Source organism: Lonchura striata, chromosome 10 (assembly GCF_046129695.1).
Source record: "Lonchura striata isolate bLonStr1 chromosome 10, bLonStr1.mat, whole genome shotgun sequence".
NCBI classification, from domain to species: Eukaryota; Metazoa; Chordata; class Aves; order Passeriformes; family Estrildidae; genus Lonchura; species Lonchura striata.
Window position 1 is genome coordinate 26,759,031 of NC_134612.1, and position 21,588 is coordinate 26,780,618.

General features: G+C 50.4%; 2 protein-coding genes across 3 annotated transcripts; both read left to right on the forward strand.

Moving 5' to 3' along the window:
* The first annotated feature begins 8,783 nt into the window (after positions 1–8,783).
* Positions 8,784–13,837, forward strand: P2RY12 (purinergic receptor P2Y12). The gene is made up of 3 exons (XM_031505600.2): positions 8,784–9,135; positions 11,210–11,470; positions 12,197–13,837. Exon 3 carries the CDS (start codon positions 12,214–12,216, stop codon positions 13,231–13,233), a length of 1,020 nt encoding a protein of 339 aa, XP_031361460.1. The 5' UTR covers positions 8,784–9,135; positions 11,210–11,470; positions 12,197–12,213; the 3' UTR covers positions 13,234–13,837.
* Positions 13,838–15,856: 2,019 nt separating this feature from the next.
* On the forward strand, positions 15,857–17,579 carry P2RY13 (purinergic receptor P2Y13). Of its 2 annotated transcripts, none has more exons than XM_021544913.3 (2): positions 15,857–15,919; positions 16,405–17,579. In XM_021544913.3, the coding sequence occupies exon 2, from the start codon at positions 16,418–16,420 to the stop codon at positions 17,447–17,449; it is 1,032 nt and encodes a 343-aa protein (XP_021400588.3). In that variant the 5' UTR covers positions 15,857–15,919; positions 16,405–16,417; the 3' UTR covers positions 17,450–17,579. The 2 variants fall into 2 exon arrangements, with proteins under 2 accessions (XP_021400588.3, XP_021400587.2); XM_021544912.2 differs by having other exon boundaries at positions 15,865–15,929.
* The last annotated feature ends 4,009 nt before the right edge of the window (positions 17,580–21,588 follow it).

The following is a 21,588-nucleotide window of genomic DNA, read 5'->3' on the forward strand; positions in this document are numbered from 1 at the left end:
AAGAATTGACACAGGTATAATACAGGTCAGTTGTATTTGGAGCTTCAGAAATAAATATTTAATATTTATAACTGGAACCAAACTTTTAAACTTCTGCTTGGAGAAGTCACTGTAATGTTTCTCGAATCACTATGAAGTGCTGCCCTCTGGAGCCAGTAAATCACTGTAAAACTCAATTCACTAACTAGAAAATAACACAAAATAAAATACAAAATAAAGAACATATCCAAAATGCTGAAAAATGTGAGCCTGTGGATTTATTACATCTAGAAGATGGCAAATCATCCACCATGGCTCTTAGTGTGAATCACAGAGGAAATACCCCAAGGGGCCTCTGTTCCTTCAATTGTCCCTTTTTGCTGTCACTCACCATGGAACCCCACCGGCTCTCTGACACTGCCACCGCAGTGAGCTTGTTCTGGCTTACCTACCCACGAAGTTCAACACCTTGGGAGGGACAGAGCTACAGCTGAGAGCAGAAAAGCCCTGAGAGAGACCACAGCTGGCAAAGGGATCAGCCACACGGGGAGGGAAACGGGCCAGGGTCATGCAGGGTCCGCGGGCTGTGCCCCCAGAGCTGGGGCAGGGGCCGGCTGGGCAGGAGGAAGCTGGGCTGGGGAGGGTCCCCCAGGCTGTGCCCTCAGGTGCACCCCCAGGTGCACCCCCAGGGCTGGGGGCTGCGTGAGCCATCGGGGATGCCAGTGAGGAGCAGGGGGAGGCACTCTGGAGGAAATGTTAACTGATACCTTCCAAATCCATAAGCAATGCCCATTTTCCTACTGACAGAGACATCCTTGTTGCTGGCAATGATGTGAACTCCAGGTGAGGTCTGGGAATTCCCACTGACAGCTCCAGGCACTTCCCAGCCTCGAGAGCAGGCACCTTCTCCAGCCCATGGTCAGGTGGAGCACAAGGACAGCCCAAAGCATCAGGCTATAAGTAACACAAAGAACTCCACTGAAACATCAAAAAGGCCAGAAAATCATCTTGAAATTACAGCTACTTAAGCCACAGCACATGGGCAATCCAGCTGGATGCTGAGGGAGTACCAGCACACCACAGCAGGGCTGCCCACACGTGTTCTCAGTCACTCTGGCTCTGAGTGACTGCTCAGCTCAGGAACCCCCAGCCCCACAAAAGGGAAAGTGTCCCAGACACCACACCAGACTGCACGGCAGGACAGTTTGTGGGACTCTTCCAAACTGGCTTCCATTTGAAGGGACCTGGGTTTAACCCAATGTGTTTGGTGCCAACACAACGTGAGCAGGAAGCATTTCAGAAACTGGCACGTGCAGTAAGAGCTACACCTCACCCCAAACAGGAGGAAGCACAAACAAACCTGGGTAAGAGTTTGGAGGGCTGCCAGGCCCTGGTGATGCTCTCGAGCACTTGGCCCCCAGCTCCTTCTGGGGAGCAAACACAGCCCTCAGCCAGACAGAAACGGGGACAGGGCACAGCACCACACTGCTTTCACTATTAGAAAACATCCACTTTCTGCATGAATCATTTCCTTGTACCTTTACTAAATTTAAGCAAGTGGCTTTGCAATGTTTTTGGGTTTTTCTCTTTGAAGAACAAAAGTTTTCTTTTCATCTCTTCTTTAAATGCAACATAGAAAGTACATATTACAAGTTTCGTGTCCCAAACATGAATAAAAGTAACTAAGTGTCCTGCAGATTTCCCAAATGTAATAGAATATGAAGAAAATCCTAGAAATCTCTTCCCAGACCCACATTCCTGTATTTTTATTTTCTTCTATTTCTTCTTATTATCACTGGGAATGCTTCAGTCTCTCCTGTTTTTCCAAGAGGCCTTCCCAGACATGGAATAACAGGATTAAAACATGAGCACAGAAAGCAACTCAAAGGAAATGCTGAAAAGGACATACATCACTTTCTTTTCGTTTCTCCAGTAAGTTCATGTGAGCCCTTTTGTTCTGCTCAGGCCTCCTTGGGAGGCAGCTGACAGGTCCGAGAGGAGCATCCCACTGGTGAGGAGCCCCAGCACACCCAGCACGCTCTGAGCAATTCACTGAGAGCAAAAACAAGTGTTACCCCAGGGAGCTGTGGCTGCCAGGAGCCCAGAGGTCTGATTTGTGATGAGGCCCCAAAGGCAGCTCATCAGCACAGAGTGCCAGCAGAGCCAGCAGGAAATACAGTGCCCAACAAGGGACAATGCTCCATGAGGAAAAGAGAGAATAAAGGCTCCAGTGCTTTCCCAAACGGAGGTGTCCCCACACCAGGCCAGCACAGAACCTCTAAACCAAGCAGCAACAGGATAAAAGATAACAATTACATACACGCAGCCTGAGCTGAAGGCTCTGAGGGCAGGAAGCAGCTCTTTGAACAGTGCAGAGCTACTCAGTACTCTGCAGACCCGCAGCCCTGGGGTGAAGATGCTGAGGAGCAGCAGGGCCAGTCTGGGGTGCACGGGGTGCTGCCCTGCACTGTGTCAAACGTGCCCTCACCTGCAAAAGGGCACACAGGTGGCAGGGCTCTGGAGCAGCACACTCCCTTGGCTCCCTGGCATGGGATCACCCGGAATAAAACAGCCAGCCAGCCCCCTGAGCTGGCACTCTGCAGCTCCTTGCTCCTCTGCACTCCTCCTGAGCAGCTGCTGCATCTTTTCAAAACATCAGGACGGCCTCAAGTTCTGTTACCAGCTGAGATGCTGTTGCAGGGCTTCGTGCATCATCTGTGTGGCTTGGACATCACCCTGGTACCCTTCTCTCCAGTCACGGAGGATCTAAGGAAAAGCACTGGACTAAGGTTGTTTTCTTCCTGTAATGTTCTCCCTCTAAGTATTTGTGGCCTTTCAGCCATAAGAAATCATAAAATATTATTGATCTCTTTATCCTTCTCTCTATTTAAGGCTTAGAACAGACTGAGAAAACAGATGGGAAGAAGAAGTTTATTTGTAAAGAGCTGATGATCTGCTGTCATTTGCATGACTGCATCTTCCTGTGCAGAAAAAAAACAAAAACAAAAAAAACAAAAAACAAAAAACAAAAAACAGAAAAAAAAAACAAACAAAAAAAACCCAAAACAAAAAAAAAAAAACAAAAACAAAAACAAAAACAAAAACAAAAACAAACAATCATCTTTGTTATGCATTTCTTAGCAATATTGCTTGAAACACACTATTTCACAACTGGTAAGTCAGTAAGTCTCTTGCACTGGATGCAGCTTCCCAGCAGGATTTGATGCAGTCTCCAGATAAGAAATGACCTGAAACTCAGTGACCCTGGACCAGCAGCAAATCAGGGGACAACCCAGACAATGAAAGCAAAACCCAAGTGGCAGAAACCAGGGGGCAAAACCATCAAAGGAGTGAATTTCCCTGGGATGTGGAGCTGTGTACAGCCTGGACCTGAGCTGAGGGGCAATGTGGGAAATGTCAGGGGCACCAATTGCCACTGTCACAGCAGCTGATAGAAGCTGAACTCAGAGCAGGGAGGCAGGACCCACTGCCCGGGCACTGGGTGTGTTCAGTGAGGAGCTGCTGGAGGCTGGAGAGGCCTGGGTTCCAGCAGGAGGTTTGGAGCACCGTGAGCAGAGGCTGTGAGTAAGCTCAGGAGAACCAAAGGACCGCTGCAGGCAGCAACAGTCTGGGACAAGAATGTTGCTTTTACAGTATGCAAAACTCTTAAACACTCACTCTGTGCCAGCTGGAGACGGTGATGGGTTCTCCTAAAGAAGGACAGTTTTAAATATATACAAACTTTCCAGGATCCATCAAAGGGCTGGGAATACCTGCTCTCAGGGCTAATATCTTTATGGTTTCTACTAGAAAGAACTGGAATCAGACTCCAGTTCATTACATTTCTCTGTAACAAATTCAGGAGAAAAGATGTATTCACGCTCAAAAGAGGAACAAGGCATCCCCATTTTCCCCACCTGGGACTGCTCCTTTTGGCACAGCACTGTGATTTCCCTGGGTTTACAGCATCATGTGCACATCCAACTGCTGACACACACCCACCTGACACAGGGTGCTCAGGGCTCTGTGCTTGCCTTACCTGAGTAACTGGATTGTGCAGGGATGCACCAAGCCCTTCCCTCTGCTCATCCTGACCCTAAAGGCAAGTGAGTAGCAGTGACAGGAAAGGCTGCTGGCTCAGCAGGGACATGCTTTAGGAGAAGCAAACACAGCAGTTCAGTAGTAAAGTTATTTTGATACTTCCCATCCTCAGTCCCTTCCTTTTTGGTCTACCCGTTTTCCCCTGAAGTGGCACTGCTGTTTCTGTTTTAGTCAATTAAAAAACTCTGCCTGTTTCTGTTTTAGTCAATTGAAGTCTTGGCAGAGGCACTCAAGACCATTCAGGAAGCAGCGTGCCAGCCAGCCCAGCTGCTCCTGAGATCCCCCAGCTCAGGGGCCCTGAGGGAGCAAGAGCTGCCCCACACCTGAAGGCCTGACCCAGGAACTCAGCAGGTCATTCCAAGTCTGCTCTGACTAACCAGGGATGTCACTTTGGTGGAGATAAGGCAGCTGAAGTTTCCAATCCACGCTCGTGGTCTGAAGTAGGTCCCAAGGAAGTTTCCTCTAAAGGCTCTACTGCCCTGCTTGCTCTAAAACTCCAGCATGGGCTTAATTCAACAGAATGTCTAGCATAACCCCAAGAAAGTACAAACACATTTCAGTCATAGTGGAAGAATATTTTACTGAAGGAAAATCAATTACTATTAAGTAATTAAAATTCTCATACATTTGGAGCTAGAGATGAGTTTAAGCTTAATTCCCAGCAGGAAGCAGGTGACATAACAATGGTGGGACCTTAACAGCAAGGAAATCTCCTACAGCCACAGAAGGCAAGAGACAACAAGTGCTCCAACTGCTCCTTTAAATCCCTAACATTTCCCATCCCCAAGCTGCAAAGCAGCCCCTGGCAGATGGATTACAAAGCTGCCACATTTCTTCCTCTGAAACCAATGGTATTTCATCAGACCAAATGACATCTGAATCCTCAGTAAACTCCTCCTGCACAAACACTGTTCAGCTCTGAGTGCAGGGGTTCCCCAGTGCCACACCTCTTTTGTTTCTCTCTTTCTTCCTTAGAAGATGGCCCCAAGTGCTGCCCTTTCTCCAGCTCCTCTCCTGCAGCTCTCAACACCCCACCTTGAACTGAGGTGGGCAGTTCTGCAATCAGGGGGGCCACCAGCCACACTCCTCACTGCTCAGAGGAATCAAGAGCAGAACAAACTTAAATACCCGTGCAGTTCTGTAGCCAGTTTTAACTGTTACAGGACTGGGCTGCTTCAATAAAGCAGTGATAAAATGCCTTTGGAGTCACCAGGGAGGACTGAGAACACAGCAACATAGAAAACACATCTGAGACCCTATTTCCTCTCTGTATTTGAGAGGGACTTGCCTGAGTTTAAATGTACTGGGACTCGGGGGGGAGGTCAGGGTCACCATCTGAAATAGTCACAAGTGCCTGAAGCCTCTGCACTGGGGCTGGCTCCAGGGAAATTGTCTCTGACCTGGAGCCTGCACTCCCCACGTGCTCCCTGCAGGAGCAGGACAGCAGCCACATTCCTGCCTTGTTCTCAGGCTTTTCTTTCCCAGGAGCATTCCCCAGAAGTGAAGCAGCATGAGCTGTTTCCCACACAGACCCTGGCACAAACACATCACACAGGACTCTGCACACCCTTACCAAGCACCAAAATTGCTTTCAGGACTGCAAACACAGCTCCCACTTCCATGGTGTTGTGACCAGCAGCCAAGAGATGAAAATCACAAGAAGAACAAATTCCAGGAAATAATTTCTCTGTGGCAAGAAGAGGAAATCTTGTAAAAAATTTGTGTTTTTTACCAACTAACATTTCCTTTGTATGAAATCCTCCTCAGCTAGAACAGCCACAAAAGCTCAAGAACTGAATCTTCTGACATTGAAACTGCAGCTTAACAGGTAAGTGATTAATTCAGCTGGGATATGTGGTTATGATGGATTAATATCAAAATAAGCTCTGGGCACTGAAACAGAAAAAGGAGCCTGTTGGTTCACTGTGTCCATGTGAACAGTGAACTTAACCACAATGAGACACTGAAGCCTATGTTGGTTTTGACACCACAGATTTAGGAAATTACTTCCCTTGCCTCACCTGCATGACAAATGAGGCAAAATTAAGTGCTGCAAATGCTTGAAATCACACTTGCTCTGCATTTCCATGTAGGGCTCCCAAGCAGCACAGTGTGTATCCCTGTTAGTGCCTCTGCCACTGCCCTTCTCAACACTGCCAGAGAATCAGTAAGTTTCAGCAAATTCCTGTCATTTCCTGCATCCAAACCATTTCCAAAATAATTAAGATTATTGGTATCAACTCCTCAGTAGTGAAACATCTGCAATTTCAAACTTGCACTCTGGATATTTTCACCCATGAAAATATTCAGCCATCAAGGAGCAGCTATGGGTTCACTTGCTGCAATGGAAGGATGAGGCAGCTGGCAGCTCACCTCTGCTGGGAAAGAGGCACACTGGGGTGTCCTGAAGGGCAGGAGCAGCTGGCAGGTCATCCTTGCCCAGGCTCAGCATCCCAGTCCCCACAGGCTGTGGGAGGTGGGATGTGGACATGAGGATCTGCCCAGGACCTCTCAAGTCCCAGTGCCAGGCCTGGAAATGTTCCTCCTCACAGCCCCATTTTCAGCTCAGGGACAGAGGGGTGTGACACCCAGCTCAGGGACAGAGGTGTGTGACAGACACCCAGCTCAGGGACAGAGGTGTGACAGACACCCAGCAATGGGACAGAGGGGTGTGTGACACCCAGCAATAGGACAGAGGTGTGTGTGACACCCAGCTCAGGGACAGAGGGGTGTGTGACACCCAGCAATGGGACAGAGGTGTGTGACACCCAGCTCAGGGACAGAGGGGTGTGAGGCACTTCTCCCCAGCTCCATGCCACTGTGACAGGTCACTGCAGGACCCTTCCCCCTGCCCAGCCAGCTCTGCCATCAGGAGGGAGACAAGCCACAAAATCAACTGGCATTAAAGAATTTCACTTCAGAGATGCCATAAAGTGTAATGTGGGATTTGGGGCATGATTCAGGGTTATGTAACAGCTTAAGAAACAGCAGAGCTGACTCACTCCAGTGCAAGTTATGCTCTCTCTATTCTGGAGTGAAACTCGTTTGACTGCATTTAGATGTTCCCTTTTGTGCTCTTACAACACTGCTTCCTCTCAGCTGCTCTGCCCTGCCAAGGATGGCCACACTCCAGAGAATCACAGACTGCCTTGGGTTGGAAGTAATTTAAAGGCTCATCCCATTCCACCCACTGTCCCAGGTGCTCCCAGCCCTGTCCAGCCTGGCCCTGGGCACTGCCAGGGATCCAGGGGCAGCCGCAGCTGCTCTGGACACCTGTGCCAGGGCCTGCCCACCCTCACAGGGGAAAATGTCTTCTTCATATCCAATGTAAATTGAGTCTCTGCTAGTTTAAAGCCATTCCCCCAATAATAAGTCATACTACTTCTAAAACCCAGATTTTTCAAAGATCTATGTGGACAAAATCCATAACCTATAAGTTACACACTTAATAAATGAAACACCCATTGTAACAGGAGGTGATGACCTAATGCAGAACCTTCCCTCATTTCCAGACTTCCAACAGGCAAAGATTGTCCTGAGCTGCTCCGTCTCAAACAGCACAACAGCTGATACCAGACAGCTCCTGCCTGACAGCGAGCTGCTGCTGCTCCTTCCTCCCTGCTGAGAAACACCAGACTGATTCAGCAAAGCCACCCCGAGTTCTTTACTCCATACACGTCCAGCAACAGGGATGAAAGCGAAAACGATTGCAAACAAAAGCCCCAGGACAAAGAGGTGGAAGGAATGTCTGCAGAGCCCACAGCCCAGCAGGGCTCACCTGCTGCAGCCCTGCTGCCCCACACACGCCCAGCAGAGCTGCCCTGGCACCCAGGACCCTGCCCAGCATCGAGGAGTTAAAGCTGGGGGCTGAGGGGCTCTCCAGGAAATCCAGCGTGAGCCCCGGGTCCCACAGCAAGCTGCAGTTTGGGGCTGAGTGTTGCTGCAGATGTCTGCTCCACCTTGGAGCCCGCACTGCTGGGGACCAGAGCTGCAAACACACGGCAGGAGAGCTGCTGGCATGGCAGAATCCTGGCTGGGTTAGCACTGCATGCACCTCTGCAAACTCCTGGCTGGGTTAGCACTGCATGCACCTCTGCAAACTCCTGGCTGGGTTAGCACTGCATGCACCTCTGCAAACTCCTGGCTGGGTTAGCACTGCATGCACGTTTTCAAAATCCTGGCTGGGTTAGCACTGCATGCACATTTTCAAACTCATTTGGATAAGCAACATCTACCAGATAATAAGGCTGACACACCGAGTTCGTTCAAGTTTTCCTGCAAAGAAAGTCTTGAATTTCCAAATCACTTCTGGGACATTCCTGGGACTGAAATTGTGAGCAGCTCCACCGGAGCCAGCCTCCTCCTCCCCAGCATCTTCCTGGGACACCAGGTGAACCTACAGGGCATGTAACCTCACTTCCCAACGCTGCCACCCCCTGCAGGTGCCATGACCCCGTGAGCTGCAGTGCAGCAGAGGGAATTCATTAAGGAGAAATGAGAACATTTATCCACATTAAAAGCTACCTTTGATAATAAGGTGATTTAACAGACAGGGTCTGGAAATCAGTAAATAGAGAAATAATACTTAAATCTCATATTTTGATGTTAATGATTAGACAAAAGGACGAGAATTGTCCCAGGCCAGGAACACCAATATGTGAAGTGGTTTTCTTGAGGGAGAAAAATAGATGTTAGTGAGGAATGCAAATTTCACACCCAAAATATTCCAAGGAGTATTAGGGCAGGAGGACGAGGTCATTAGCAGGGTAATTAATTACAAGGACAGTGCCTGATGTTACCCCTCTGCTCTGCAGCCAGTGCACAGCAAAGACAGAAATCCAGCGAGTGCTCCACTCTGAGCACTTGCACCAGAAGCAATTCTGAAGGAGTGGTCAGGAGACAGAATCGTTTTAAAAAGTGAAAGAATTATTTTAAAAGCGGAAGTTTAGGGAAGATCAGTAACTGCTCCAGGCACATGAAACCAAACACGCTCCCTCACTGACACACACTCGGCAGACACTGCAGAGGAGAGCAGAGCACAGCAATCCACAGAGGGTGAGTCTCTACATGTGAGCATTTGTGAATTGTAATGTATTATTGCTTCAAACGGAGAGAAGCAGCTGGGCTTACAGCAAGCTAGAAAGGAGCTGAAATGTAACTGTGAACATGCAGTGGGGTTGAGTATTTGGAAAGGAGACCAACAAGAATGCAATGTTATTATTTTAAATGTAGCTGTTTCAAAATGTATACATAAATGTCATTAACAGTTTTCAGGAATTTCTATCTCCACTTGATAAAAAAGGTGCCTCCGAACAAGTTCTGTGTATCATATCTTTAACAAATTATTTAATACCTTGTATTATTGCTACATGCTGTTCTGGCTTGTTATTGCAGATTAACATTAACAAAACTTGTAATTTTTATTGTGTAACTGAATTTAGCTTGTAAGCAGAAGAAATTAACGTACAGCTCAGACACTTGTGTAGTTTTATATCTCCGATTTCTTTTTCCTGGCATTTCTGATTAAATGCTATTGCTGCCAGGTGTCTGTAAATCTATTAAAATATTATTACTGAGAAATACTTTCCTGCTCCCTATGAAATGGAACCACAAATCTGAACTATACAGACCCAAACTAGGGACCCAGACCAGGAGGGGAAACAGCAATAGGGGCAGTTTGTGAGTATCACAAGATGTGGATTTGCATCTGAAAGGTTTCCATTTCTCCTTTAAAAAGTAAAGGTCAAAAATATGGCATACGGGAACCTAATTATCTTTTAACTTGAAAATCAAGGAACGGAACATTGAAGTACAAAACTCCACAAATTCAAACACGTTTGTGCCTCTACCCGCATCAAAGGAAAGCTTTACAGAGCACTACAGCTGCGGCAGCTGAGATTGTGCAGGTTTCCCACCCAGCACTGCCTGTACCGCAGCCGAGGTGCCCCAGAACCGAACCAGGCGCCCCCAAACCGCGAGGGAAGCGGGGCGAGGCGGGTCCGACCCCGCAGGGTTCGGCTGCACCGAGAGGGTCCCGAGCTGCGGGCGGAGCAGCCCCTGGGCTGACCCAGACGGGAGCGGGCTCAGCCCCGGCTCCCGCAGCACAGCCCGGGACCGCATGGCCCCGGGATTGAACATCCCCGGGATTGAACATCCCCGGGGATCGAACATCCCACGGGGACCGCACGGCCCCGGGATTGAACATCCCCCGGGACTGAACATCCCACGGGGACCGCACGGCCCCGGGATTGAACATCCCCGGGATTGAACATTCCCGGGGATCGAACATCCCACGGGGACCGAACATCCCCCGGGCACCGCACATCCCCCGGGGATCGCACAGCCCAGGAACGAACATCCCGCGGGGACCAAACATCCCCCGGCACCGCACCTCCCCCGGGCACCGCCCGCTGCCCCGGCACGGGCACAGGAGCTGCATCAGTGAAGCGAAGGCGGCAAAGGCCGCGGCGATTTCCGCGGGAGGCAAAGCAAAGGGAAGCCCAGCAGCCCGCAGCAGGCTGTGAGCGGTGGCAGCAATTCCTTCATACCCACCCAGCAGCTCTCCGAACTTGCTCCTGGGCTGGCTGCGGGACACGTCCGGGTGCTACGGGGAAGCTCAGACGCACCGACCTGGAGAGGAGCGCTCGGAGGGACTCGATGCTTCACCGCCCCGCACACCCTGCCGGCACTCCCGGCCCCAGCTGGCCCCGGCGCAGCCGAGGAACGCGTCCCACGCCGCCGCAGAGCACCCCGAGCCCCGTGTCAGCCGGGGAGGCGACAGCCCGGCCCGGGCCCACGCCACATCGGGTGTCACCTGCGGCAGAGCCCCTCGGGGAGCGCAGGGCAGGGGACCGGGATGCCACCCCCGCCTCGGCCAAGGCCAAGGCGGGACAGCCGCTGGCAGGGGGCACAGGCTGTGCCCTCCCCACGGCCCTGAGCTCACCTACAGGACAACCGCTGCAGATTTGTGAACTGGTCTTCTGTCCCTTTTCTGAGCTCTGTGCTCAGAAAAGTTGTACAAGCTGACAAATCCCTGCTCTCTACAAATAGTGCCTCTGGGAGTCAGTCAAAGGTAGGAAGCAATCTAGTAATTATTTCTTAAAATGTCATTTCTCTCTCTTTTCTGCAGAAAACAGAGGCAGAAGCTCAGAGTGCATCATCTGGAACCTACAGCTGGCACTGGCTAAGAAAGCAGTTCAGAGCGAGAGCCAGGTCTAAGCCTCAGGCCTGGGATGCTCAAGTGCCCCTCGTGCCCGTGCCAGCTCCGAGGGATTCCCCAGGAGCCGTCCTGCCCAGCCCCATGGTGAAGAGCTGCAGGGGCTGCCAAGGAGCTGCTTGCTGAGAGCAGCCTCTGCCCAGGAGCAGCCGGCTCCTCCCAGTGCCTGCGAAGGTACCTGCCCTGGTACCTGCCCTGGTGCCCTTATCCTGGTACCTGCCCTGGTACCTGCCCTGGTACCTGCCCTTGTATCCCCTACCGGAACCCCCTCCTGGTACCTGCTCTGGTACCTGCCCTGATACCTGCCCTGGTACCTGCCCTGGTGCCCTTATCCTGGTACCTGCCCTGGTACCTGCCCTGGTACCTGCCCTGGTACCTGCCCTGGTGCCCTTATCCTGGTACCTGCCCTGGTACCTGCCCTGGTACCTGCCCTTGTATCCCCTACCGGAACCCCCTCCTGGTACCTGCCCTGGTACCTGCTCTGGTACCCCCATCCTGGTACCCACCCTGGTACCCCCCTCCTGGTACTCCCTCCTGGAGGACCACATGCCCACGCTCTGCCAGGGCTTGTTCCCACAGCTTGGGACCTGGCAGATAAACCTTTTTTCACTCTTCAAAGCAAAGCCATTTTTTTTCTACTTTCCAGGAAGAACTAAAACTTTGTCAGGGATTTGGGCATCAGCTGAGAGCATATCAATTCCCCCAAGTGCCTGTTTTACACAGGAAGAGCCCAGGCAGAGATACAGAACCAACTGCATCACTGCATCACCCAAGAGCTGCCCTGGCCCAGCTGGGGCCCCACCAGCTGAGTGCATTTGTTCACAACACAACAATTCAAAGGTGAAGCCTCATAGCAGATAAAACTCTCAATTTCTTTTTTTTTTCTGTTTGTTTCTCCAGGGAGAGGAAATACCACCATGCAAATGAAAGTCACAACCCAATTCAGCTCCTCCAGGAATGACAGCAACTGCACCAGCGACAGCAGGATCAGCCAAGTCATCTTCCCTTTACTCTACACATTTCTCTTCCTGGTGGGGATCACGATGAACGGCCTGGCAATGTGGGTCTTCTTTAAAATATCCAGTAAATCTAATTTCATTATCTTCCTCAAGAACACTGTGATTTCTGACTTCCTCATGATCTTGACGTTTCCATTTAAAATCCTCAGTGATGCAAAGCTGGTATCCTGGGTCTTGCGAGGGTTTGTGTGCCAGGTGACCCAGGTGGTGTTCTACTTCACCATGTACATCAGCATCCTGTTCCTTGGTCTGATAACTATTGATCGCTACCAGAAAGCCTCCTCACCATTCAGAACAGCAACCCCACGGAGCCTTTTGGCTGCCAAGATCCTGTCCACAGCAATCTGGGTGTCCATGTTTGCTCTCTCGTTGCCCAACATGATTTTAAATAATAAGAAGAAAACACCCAAGAACGTCAGGAAGTGCGCTCTCCTGAAATCAGAGTTTGGCTTAGTCTGGCATGAAATTGTAAACTACATTTGTCAGCTCATCTTCTGGGTTAATTTAGCAGTCATAGTGGTATGTTACATCCTGATCAGCAAGGAACTGTACAAATCCTACAAAAGGACACGGTGCACGGGGAAGGCATCTAAAAAGACTGTCAATCTCAAGGTTTTCATAATAATTGCTGTGTTCTTTATTTGTTTTGTGCCATTCCACTTTACCAGAATCCCCTACACCTTGAGCCAAACGAGAGATGTGTTTGACTGCTCTGCTCAGAACACCCTGTTCTACCTGAAGGAGACCACGCTGTGGCTGACATCCCTCAACGCCTGCCTGGATCCGTTCATATACTTCTTCCTTTGCAAGTCGTTTCGGAGATCCCTGCTGGGCATGCTGTGCAAGCACGGGGCAGTGCCGGGGCTCGGGGCTCGGGGGCACAAGGGGGCCGATGACAGCGACGAGACGCCGCTCTAGGTCTCGGCGTCCCGCACGCGTTTACTGGGGGTGGCAGGAGCACAAACCCACGAGGAGCACCCAGAACTCCACCGGCTTCTTTAGAAACCGTCCTGCGGATGAAGCACGAGCACCCTGCAGCCACCACCACTGCCTGCAAAAATAGAAAGTTAAATAACAGAGGAGCCCCCCGCCCCCAACCTCCCCCCCTGCCAGAACAGGAGCTCCCAGACCCCAGCCTCCACGCCTGCCAGAACTGCTGGGAAAAGCCTGAACTTAAAGGTGCAACTGTGAGGAAAAACTTAGAACAGAATCCTGAAATGCTACAGATGATATCATGAACTGTAAAGATTTTGCAGAAATAGCTGAACTTCAGCCAGAGTAAAGTTCATGACAACACAAGAGCTGAGAAATGCAGATAAAATCCACAGTAGATGTGATTTTTCAATACAGGGAGTTGTCACCTTGTATGCAACTGGCGGACAAACAGAAACCTAGAGAGAGCCATTTGGGCAGATTTTTGGTAACAGAATAACACTTTGCTTATCTCATTCTATGTTTGTAGTTCCTAATCCGTTGACCAATAATTAATAGTTGTATTTCAGATAAAATTATTTCATAATCACGCTTGATATTAATTAAAACCCAAAATCCTTCCCCTTACTACATAAATAAACCAAACTGTATGTTTTCAGAGAACATCATAATAGAAAACATACAAACACTCGATTTACATCATACTGAGATCTTGGGGAAAGACAGGCTCATGGTAACTTCTTTACTGATGATTAAGGACAGCTTTTTGCACTATACAAAATCCTCATCTGCTTCCCTTTTTGCACTTGGAAAACTTGAAAAAAAACCAGGGAAGTATTTTCAAGTACATTACATTTTGAGGTATCACAGCAATTGCACACGAAATAGATTGTGGGCTTTTGGAATAAATTGTGGTTCTTTCATCACCTCTGCAAACAGCTCCAGCTGAGCAGTGTGTGTCCCCATCACACAAGAGCTCATCCTGCCAAAGCCACAGCCTGTCCATCCTTCCTGGGATGTGTCCCTGCCTGCCAGGGCACTTCTGCAACCATAACCCAATTTCCCAAGAAGTTAAAAGGCATCTCGCTGCTCACCTACTGCCACCCTCGGCCTTGGGGTTTGTGCATCTCTGACCCTGCCACAAACAGTGCCCTGCCCGTGCTGGGCCCTGCTCCAGTGCGACAGTCAGGGGCTGGGCTCCAGCACAGAGCTCCAGGATTTCCCTGGAACAGTGTCCAGCCACCCCGTGCTGCCTGGCCTAGGCCAGCTCAGTTCCCATTAATGCCCAGGGAGGGAAGTGCCACATGCCCCACTCCCACCCAGAACTCATTCCACACATACTTTGCACCTACACGTGGAGAGAGAGTGGCAATCCCCCAGGAGCCGCTGTCCCTGGCCAGGTGAGCTGTCCAGATAACAGACACCACAGACACCCCTGTGCCCCAGAGCCCCCACGGCTGGGGTGTGCACAGGGAACAGCAGCAAGAGCTTGGCTGGCAAGAAAACGTGGAAGGCCCTGCCTTGGACACCAGTTCTGGGGCACTGCAGTGGGCTGGGGCACCCTGGGGCATTGCAGTGGGCTGTGGCACCCTGGGGCACTGCAGTGAGCTGTGACATTGCAGTGGGCTGGGGCACCCTGGGGCACTGCAGTGGGCTGGGGCACCCTTACGTGGTCACCAGTGGGGCCAGAGGCAGGCCAGGGACACAGCACACTGGTGACATGCTGAGGGTGGCTGAAGCCAGCCATCCTCAGGGCTGTTTGCTCTCGGCAGCCATTTAGCACTGACAGCAGCACTTGCATTAACCAGAATGTGCCAGGCACTGATGCACAAACTCCCTGCCACAGCTGCAGCCTGAGCCCCGCCTGGAGCAATCCACACCTGCCCCAGGAAATGGCTTTAGCCCTGAGCCACTGCTGCCACATCAGCAGGCAGCAATGAACTCACACAAACAGCTCTGCTCGCAGAGAAGTGCCCCCCATTCCAGCACCATCTCAACTAACACAGCAGCAGCCCACAGCTCCCACGCAGCAGCGGCTCCTGCCAGGACCAGAACATGGCTTTAAGCAGCACGGAGCATCCCCTGCCTACACGAGCCAAAAAACCCAGGAATCTGCTCTGGAGAGCCACAGCCAAGCCCAGGCCCCCGTGTCAGCAACACCTGGTGCAGGGAGAGGGGTCAGCCCCTGAGCACCCACTGTCAGGTGGCGCTGAGCAAACTTTTAATGCTCTGGCAATGGCTGGTGCCCTCCAGAACACAAAACTCACACACAAACAACAACTAGGAGCTACGTTTGAGGGTTATCCTGGAATGCTGTCAGGAAACACTCTATGTTTGTTCATCCCACCAGTCCAGGTGTAGCAGGTCTGTCCCATGCACACACAACCAGACATGTGTCTGTCTTGAGAGGCAGGGTCAGGTTTCCTTTCCTAGTTTAGGAGAAGATGGTGTGCTTTCTCAGGCAGAGCAAAGGGAAGAAACAAAAGCAGCAGCAAATGTGACTAACTCAGGCGACACTGAAAATGAGGAAGGAAACCACACGCCAACAGAAAAAGGTCTCATCTTTCTACACATTTCCCCACTCTTATCACTTTGCTCGAGGCTCCTGCTGGCAGAGGAACAGCAGCTGGGATGGGGACAGCCACAGGCGCCTCTGCGACGGCTGCCGCAGGTTTGTCCAGGTACTCGCAGGGTCTGGGGGTGTGATGGGGTGCTCAGGGCTGGGGAAAAGCTTTCCAAAGCTGTGCTGGGAAAGGGAAACAGGGGTGCTTGGAAAGAATTACCAGAAGTCGCTTACCCAGGAGTGGCTGGCTGTGGGCCACAGCTCTAACATTTCGATTCAACACTGAAATAGGTTTCTATGGAAAGGCCAACAGTGTTCCAGGCAGCCTGCTCTTATACCTTGCTGTGACATTACCCTAGGCCTCCAAAATAAGTATGACCCTTTTTAACTCTTCAGTGGATGTTAGCTTGTAAGTAACTTAAACTTCAGCAAAGATTTAGATTTTCCATGAACCAGAAGAGAAATTGGTTGGGCTGTTGAACACAGGCTCAGGTTTTGTGTTTATTCACGCAAACCTGCTGTCACTGTAAGGAACATGTCATGCTACATGCAGAAGGTTGTGTTTTGTGTTCTCTCCCTCCTTTTCATCCAAGCCTGTTTCCAGTGATGGGCGACTCTGCAAACACGAGCTCTGTTGGCAATGCCAGTGGAGCACCCTCCTCTGCACGGTGCCCCCGCGACACCACCGTCACCCACCTGCTCTTCCCCGTGCTCTACACGTTCGTCTTCCTCCTGGGACTCGTGCTGAACAGCCTGGCTTGCTGGGCTTTCTTCCACATTCCAAGCACATCAACTTTCATCGTCTACTTGAAAAATATCTTAGTTTCTGATTTTATAATGACCCTGATGCTCCCTCTGAAGATCCTGACAGACTCTGGCCTGGGGCCATGGCAGCTCAAGGCTTTTGTCTGTCGCTTCTCAGCCGTGATATTCTATGACACCATGTACATCAGCATAGTGCTACTCGGGCTCATTGCCTTCGACAGATTTCTCAAGATTGTGAGACCTTTTGGGAAGTTCTGGGTGCAAAATCTGACCTCAGCAAAGATCCTGGCAAGTCTGGTCTGGCTCTTCTTCCTCGTTCTCTCCCTGCCCAACATGATCTTGTCCAACAAGACAGCGACGCCCCAGTCCGTGAGGAAGTGTGCCTCCTTGAAGAGTTACCTCGGACTCAAATGGCACGAAGCCATCAACTATGTCTGTCAGTTCATCTTCTGGACTGTCCTCATCCTCATGTTGCTATTTTATGCGATTATTGCCAAGAAGGTATATGAGTCTTACATAAAAACACAGAAGAAAGGCAACAGAAGCGAGAAACGGATCAAGGGGAAAGTATTCATCATTTTTACCGTGTTCTTCCTGTGCTTTGCCCCCTTCCACTTCAGCAGGGTCCCCTACACGCTGAGCCAAACGAGTGCCCACATGGACTGCCGCCTGCAGAACCAGCTCTTCGTGGCCAAAGAGAGCACGCTGTGGCTGGCGGCCACCAACGTCTGCATGGACCCCCTGATCTACCTGTTCCTCTGCAAGCCCTTCGTGGAGAAGGTGCTCTGCAGCAGGGTGAAGGCTCTGCAGAGAACATCCCAGACAAGCCCCAAAACAGAACTGGACACACGAGTATCTCCCACCGAGTCCTGATCCTGCAGCTTGCACGCTCTACTCTGCATGTTCATAGGGAACTTGAAAAATAGTTAGGTTTACTTCTGCTGAAGAAGTAAAAGGGTGTTTGCTGAGTAATATTAACACTCAATAAATGCAGAAAAATGGATTTTCTAAGTACACTCACTAAATAGCCTTAAAAGGCTCTTGCTCAAACTGCCTGAGACAATCCACAGGTTATTTCTATCTGCTTTAAACTAAACTCACTTCCTGAGCAGCTTACTGACTCCAGCTGCTCTGAAGGGCAATTCAACTTTATTTGGGAGTAAACCCCAGAGCTGGTGACTGTGTATGTCAGTAATTCCTACCTTGAGTGTCAGCTTGGCCACACATCAAGAGTAGGGAAGCCTCTTTCACACATGCAATTACTTTGCTACACCCACACTGTTTCACACCCTTCCTCTCTGTGAGGAGTGTACCCCAGTGAGGCAGTACCCCAATTTCCCAGGACATGCTCCTTGTCCAGGCGAGCAGAGCACCCAGGCCTGCATCCCCCAGCCCAGAGCCATGTGGTGCACAGCCACACCCTCCCCTGGCCAGGAAGGAGCACCCAGACATGTCCCCCTTGGTGGCACTTTCACCCTCCCAGCCCAGGCACAGAGAGGGGAGCAGGGGACGCTGCCTGAGCCGCCCCATCCCGATGCTCCCTCTCCACCCAGCTCACCAGACCACGCACAGAGCTCTCCCCTGGCAATCCCACAGTTCTGTGCCTGCACAGAAACTGCTTTCTAACCCAACATTCTGGAATTTATGCCACTATTCCAAGACAGCAGTGTCCCTTATCCCCAGCCAGCCCTTCTCCTCCAGCTGTCCTGCCAGCTTTACGCTCTCTCACACGTGCCAGACACTTTATCACCACTTGACTGCTATTTTTAGAAATTAATTGTTTACAGCAGTCTAATCCAATCCAGCAGGTTGCTCCACGCAGCTTGATTTTCTCAAAGCTGTTTTAGATTGCTGTGCATTAATTATATCTGCCTCTGGGGTTCCCCAGCCTCTGCCACACAGGGAGATGTATGTCTTATTTAGCAACTTCTACCCACTACATCTTCTTCACCAGGCATGCTACATGCCTTCCACAGCTGTAACACCCTTCCTAACTGGAAACTGAACTAATCTCCAATCAGCTTTCAATTGGTTCTGAATTTCCCCATAAATCAGTGTTATCTCAGCCATTGTCTGCCTCTTACATTAAATGCTGTTGCATTAAAGGCTCTCCCCACACACATACACTGTTAAGAGGATTAACTTTGCTCCTTTACGAAAAGTAAATATAATAAATTCTTAGCTGCTGAAATAGTCAGCACTTCAGTAACTGCTTGGGGGAACATAGAGGAGGCTGGAAACGTTCCTCTCGACCTGCTGACACAGCGTGACAATTAACAGAGGGGCCTGAGCTAAACACTGGCAGAAGAGGGTCTGTAAACCAGCTGTGGCCTTCCACAAAACAGACACAGAGGTCCCAGGGACTCCCAGCACTGACTGCATCCACCTCTGGATTTGCAGAGCAGTGTGGCACTGAGAAACTAAGCAGATGAAGAACAGAAATTCCTTTTACTTTCTGATTTCTGCTTGTGATCGAGGCTCGTCCAGTGCTGTGCACACACACTGGCAGCTCACACAGCTCAGTGCTGAGAGCCTGTGTGTTAGGCTGGGTGTAACCACAAAATGGGATGAGCTGGTCCTTAAATAGAGGGTGTGCCAAAGGTTTTGAGGAGTCTTAATCATCTGTTTTTCAACTTCTATTTCTTAGGTAGGTAAAAGGGAGCCGAAGCTACCAAACTCTGTAGCAAAGAAATGAAGGTGACTGCAAGGACAGAACACCTGCTTGATGCACTTAGGGAAAAAAAGTGTCTGAATAGTAGCATTTGGGATTTTGCACACATTTTCTGCAAAGTTTTAGATCACTGCCTCCAGATGGAGTAAAAATCACAACAGTTAAAATGCCTCAAAGTTTAGGTCTCCGTTTTTTAAGGCCCAAAGAAATCCCAAGAAATCCCCCAAGCAGTATTTTGTTTTGCACGTGATCCAGCAGAGCCGTGTTTGAGAGCTGCTGTGCCCGGGCAGCAAGCCCAGAGCAGGGAGGGAGCAGAGAGCGTGCCATGGGGCTGCTCTGCTGGGCTCCCCACGTTCCTGCAGTGCAGCCCAGGAGCTGTGGGATCCAGCAACCTTTACCTGCAGAGTCGAGGCAGCAGCCACCGTTTTCCCAAGCCCGATTTCTCTCCCAGCCCGCCTAGAACGTGCTGGTGCTGCCCTGAGCACAGCCCTGGCTGTTCCTGGCACGGCAGCTGGCCAGGACAGCAGGCACGAGCACCATTCCCACCTCCCCTGTGCTCACTGCAGCCCCCCACACCACGAGGCAGCAGCAGGGACCTTCCCACAGACCAATGCTCCCTTGCGTGGCTTGTCCTCACTCCAGACAACCTAGAAACTGAACACTGGCACGAGGCTTTGGAGCCTTTTGCAGAAATGACCCTTGTCCCAGGCTCCCATAGGCCAGCTCCACACAGAAAGTACTGACACTTGTCCTAATCACCTCTACAGGTCATTGGGCTCCTGCAAAGGGAACTACAGAGCGCTCAGCAGGTGAGTTTAATAGGAAGTCACTCATTTGTGTACATAGAGGCTTATACAAACTTTTTATTTCACTTGTGTTTCAGAAAAAGGAAGTATTTTATACCCTCACCTAACACATGCACCTTCCAGTCTTTGGACTGCCTCTCCTCAGAGGGACAGCGTGGTAATTCCTGGGTGCCCAGAGACAAACTGCTCTTCAGAGACATCCTGACCCTTGGCACAGCTCCACACATCCCTCCATCCGGGCTCCCACAGCTCTGAGCACTCCGAAAACTCTCATAACACACAGCCGTGCTTCAATTAATTAGAAATGCAAACCAGGGATTTGCATCCTGAGCAAGAGCTGGGCAGACAAGTCAAGCAGCCAAGGTCTGACCCACATGATGGCACATGCACAGAGCCAGCAGGGCACAGGGCAGCGCTGCAGGCACCAGGACAGACCCGAGCCCACAGACAGGCTCAGCCAGCCAAGGCCGGAGCTCCGGGTTCCCCATCAGCACCCAGCGAGGAACTTGAGGACAGAGGGGAAAAGAGCTGAGCTTTTAAAGTCAGCTCTTAGTTTGATACTTTCCTCCTTCCTTCACTGTGAGTGACAGGCATCACACAGTGACTGGAGTAATCCACACCAGGAAAGGGGAAATGTCAGCCCTTCCAAGACAAAAGCTCTTCCCCTGACAAAAACACCTCCACCTTTACATCTGCAGCTTAACACTGCAGAATCCTCCCCATGTTGCAAGCTCTGATCTTGCTGACACTTTTCTGCTCAAAAAACAGTCCTGTGCATTACCCAGGTGATGAATCTGCTTTAGCATAACCTTGCAGTTCACATGGCTAAATATGGCAGTGAAGACGTTTTAGAATGAAGCAACACAGTAATTGTTGTAATAACATTGTTCGGGCTCTTATGAAATCGTAGTTACTCTCTAATCATCAAAACCAAGAAGGGACATCCAGCCTGTAAATAATGTGAACAATAGTTAAGTTACAGGTTACCTTCAGTTGTTTTTTTACATCAGACCTTCACATTTCTTCTGCGCTGCTTTTACGACAAGCTCCCCACATTTCAGTGCTTCGTGTGTCAGCTCGTCCTGACCTGCTCAGCCTGGGAGCAGCCAGCAGCACGTCTGTGTTGGAGCCTGCTCAGAGATGCCAGGGCACTGGGTTCCAACCCAACACGTCCTCCTGGTACACAAAAATAAAGAGATTTTTAAAAAAAGTTAATGTGCCTTTGCACCATATTCAAAAACTAAACTAAAACCCCATTCTGGTGCAGAATATTTATTTATTATCCAAGCACACACCTGTTTTGTTGTGTAAGCTCTACTCCCAGAGTGCCAATCCCTGAACACCTGGGTCTCTGTAAGCTATTAAGTCACATTTTTTAAACATTTCAGTTTTCACTATCAATTTTTTCTCTTTCCCCACGGCAAATCCTGCTGCACTGGTTCTTAGACCCCAGGTGGGAGAGCACCAGCATTGGCAGTGTTGAAAAGCAGCAGCACAAACGTAGGCAACACGTGCTGCTGTGCCATGCTGGACTG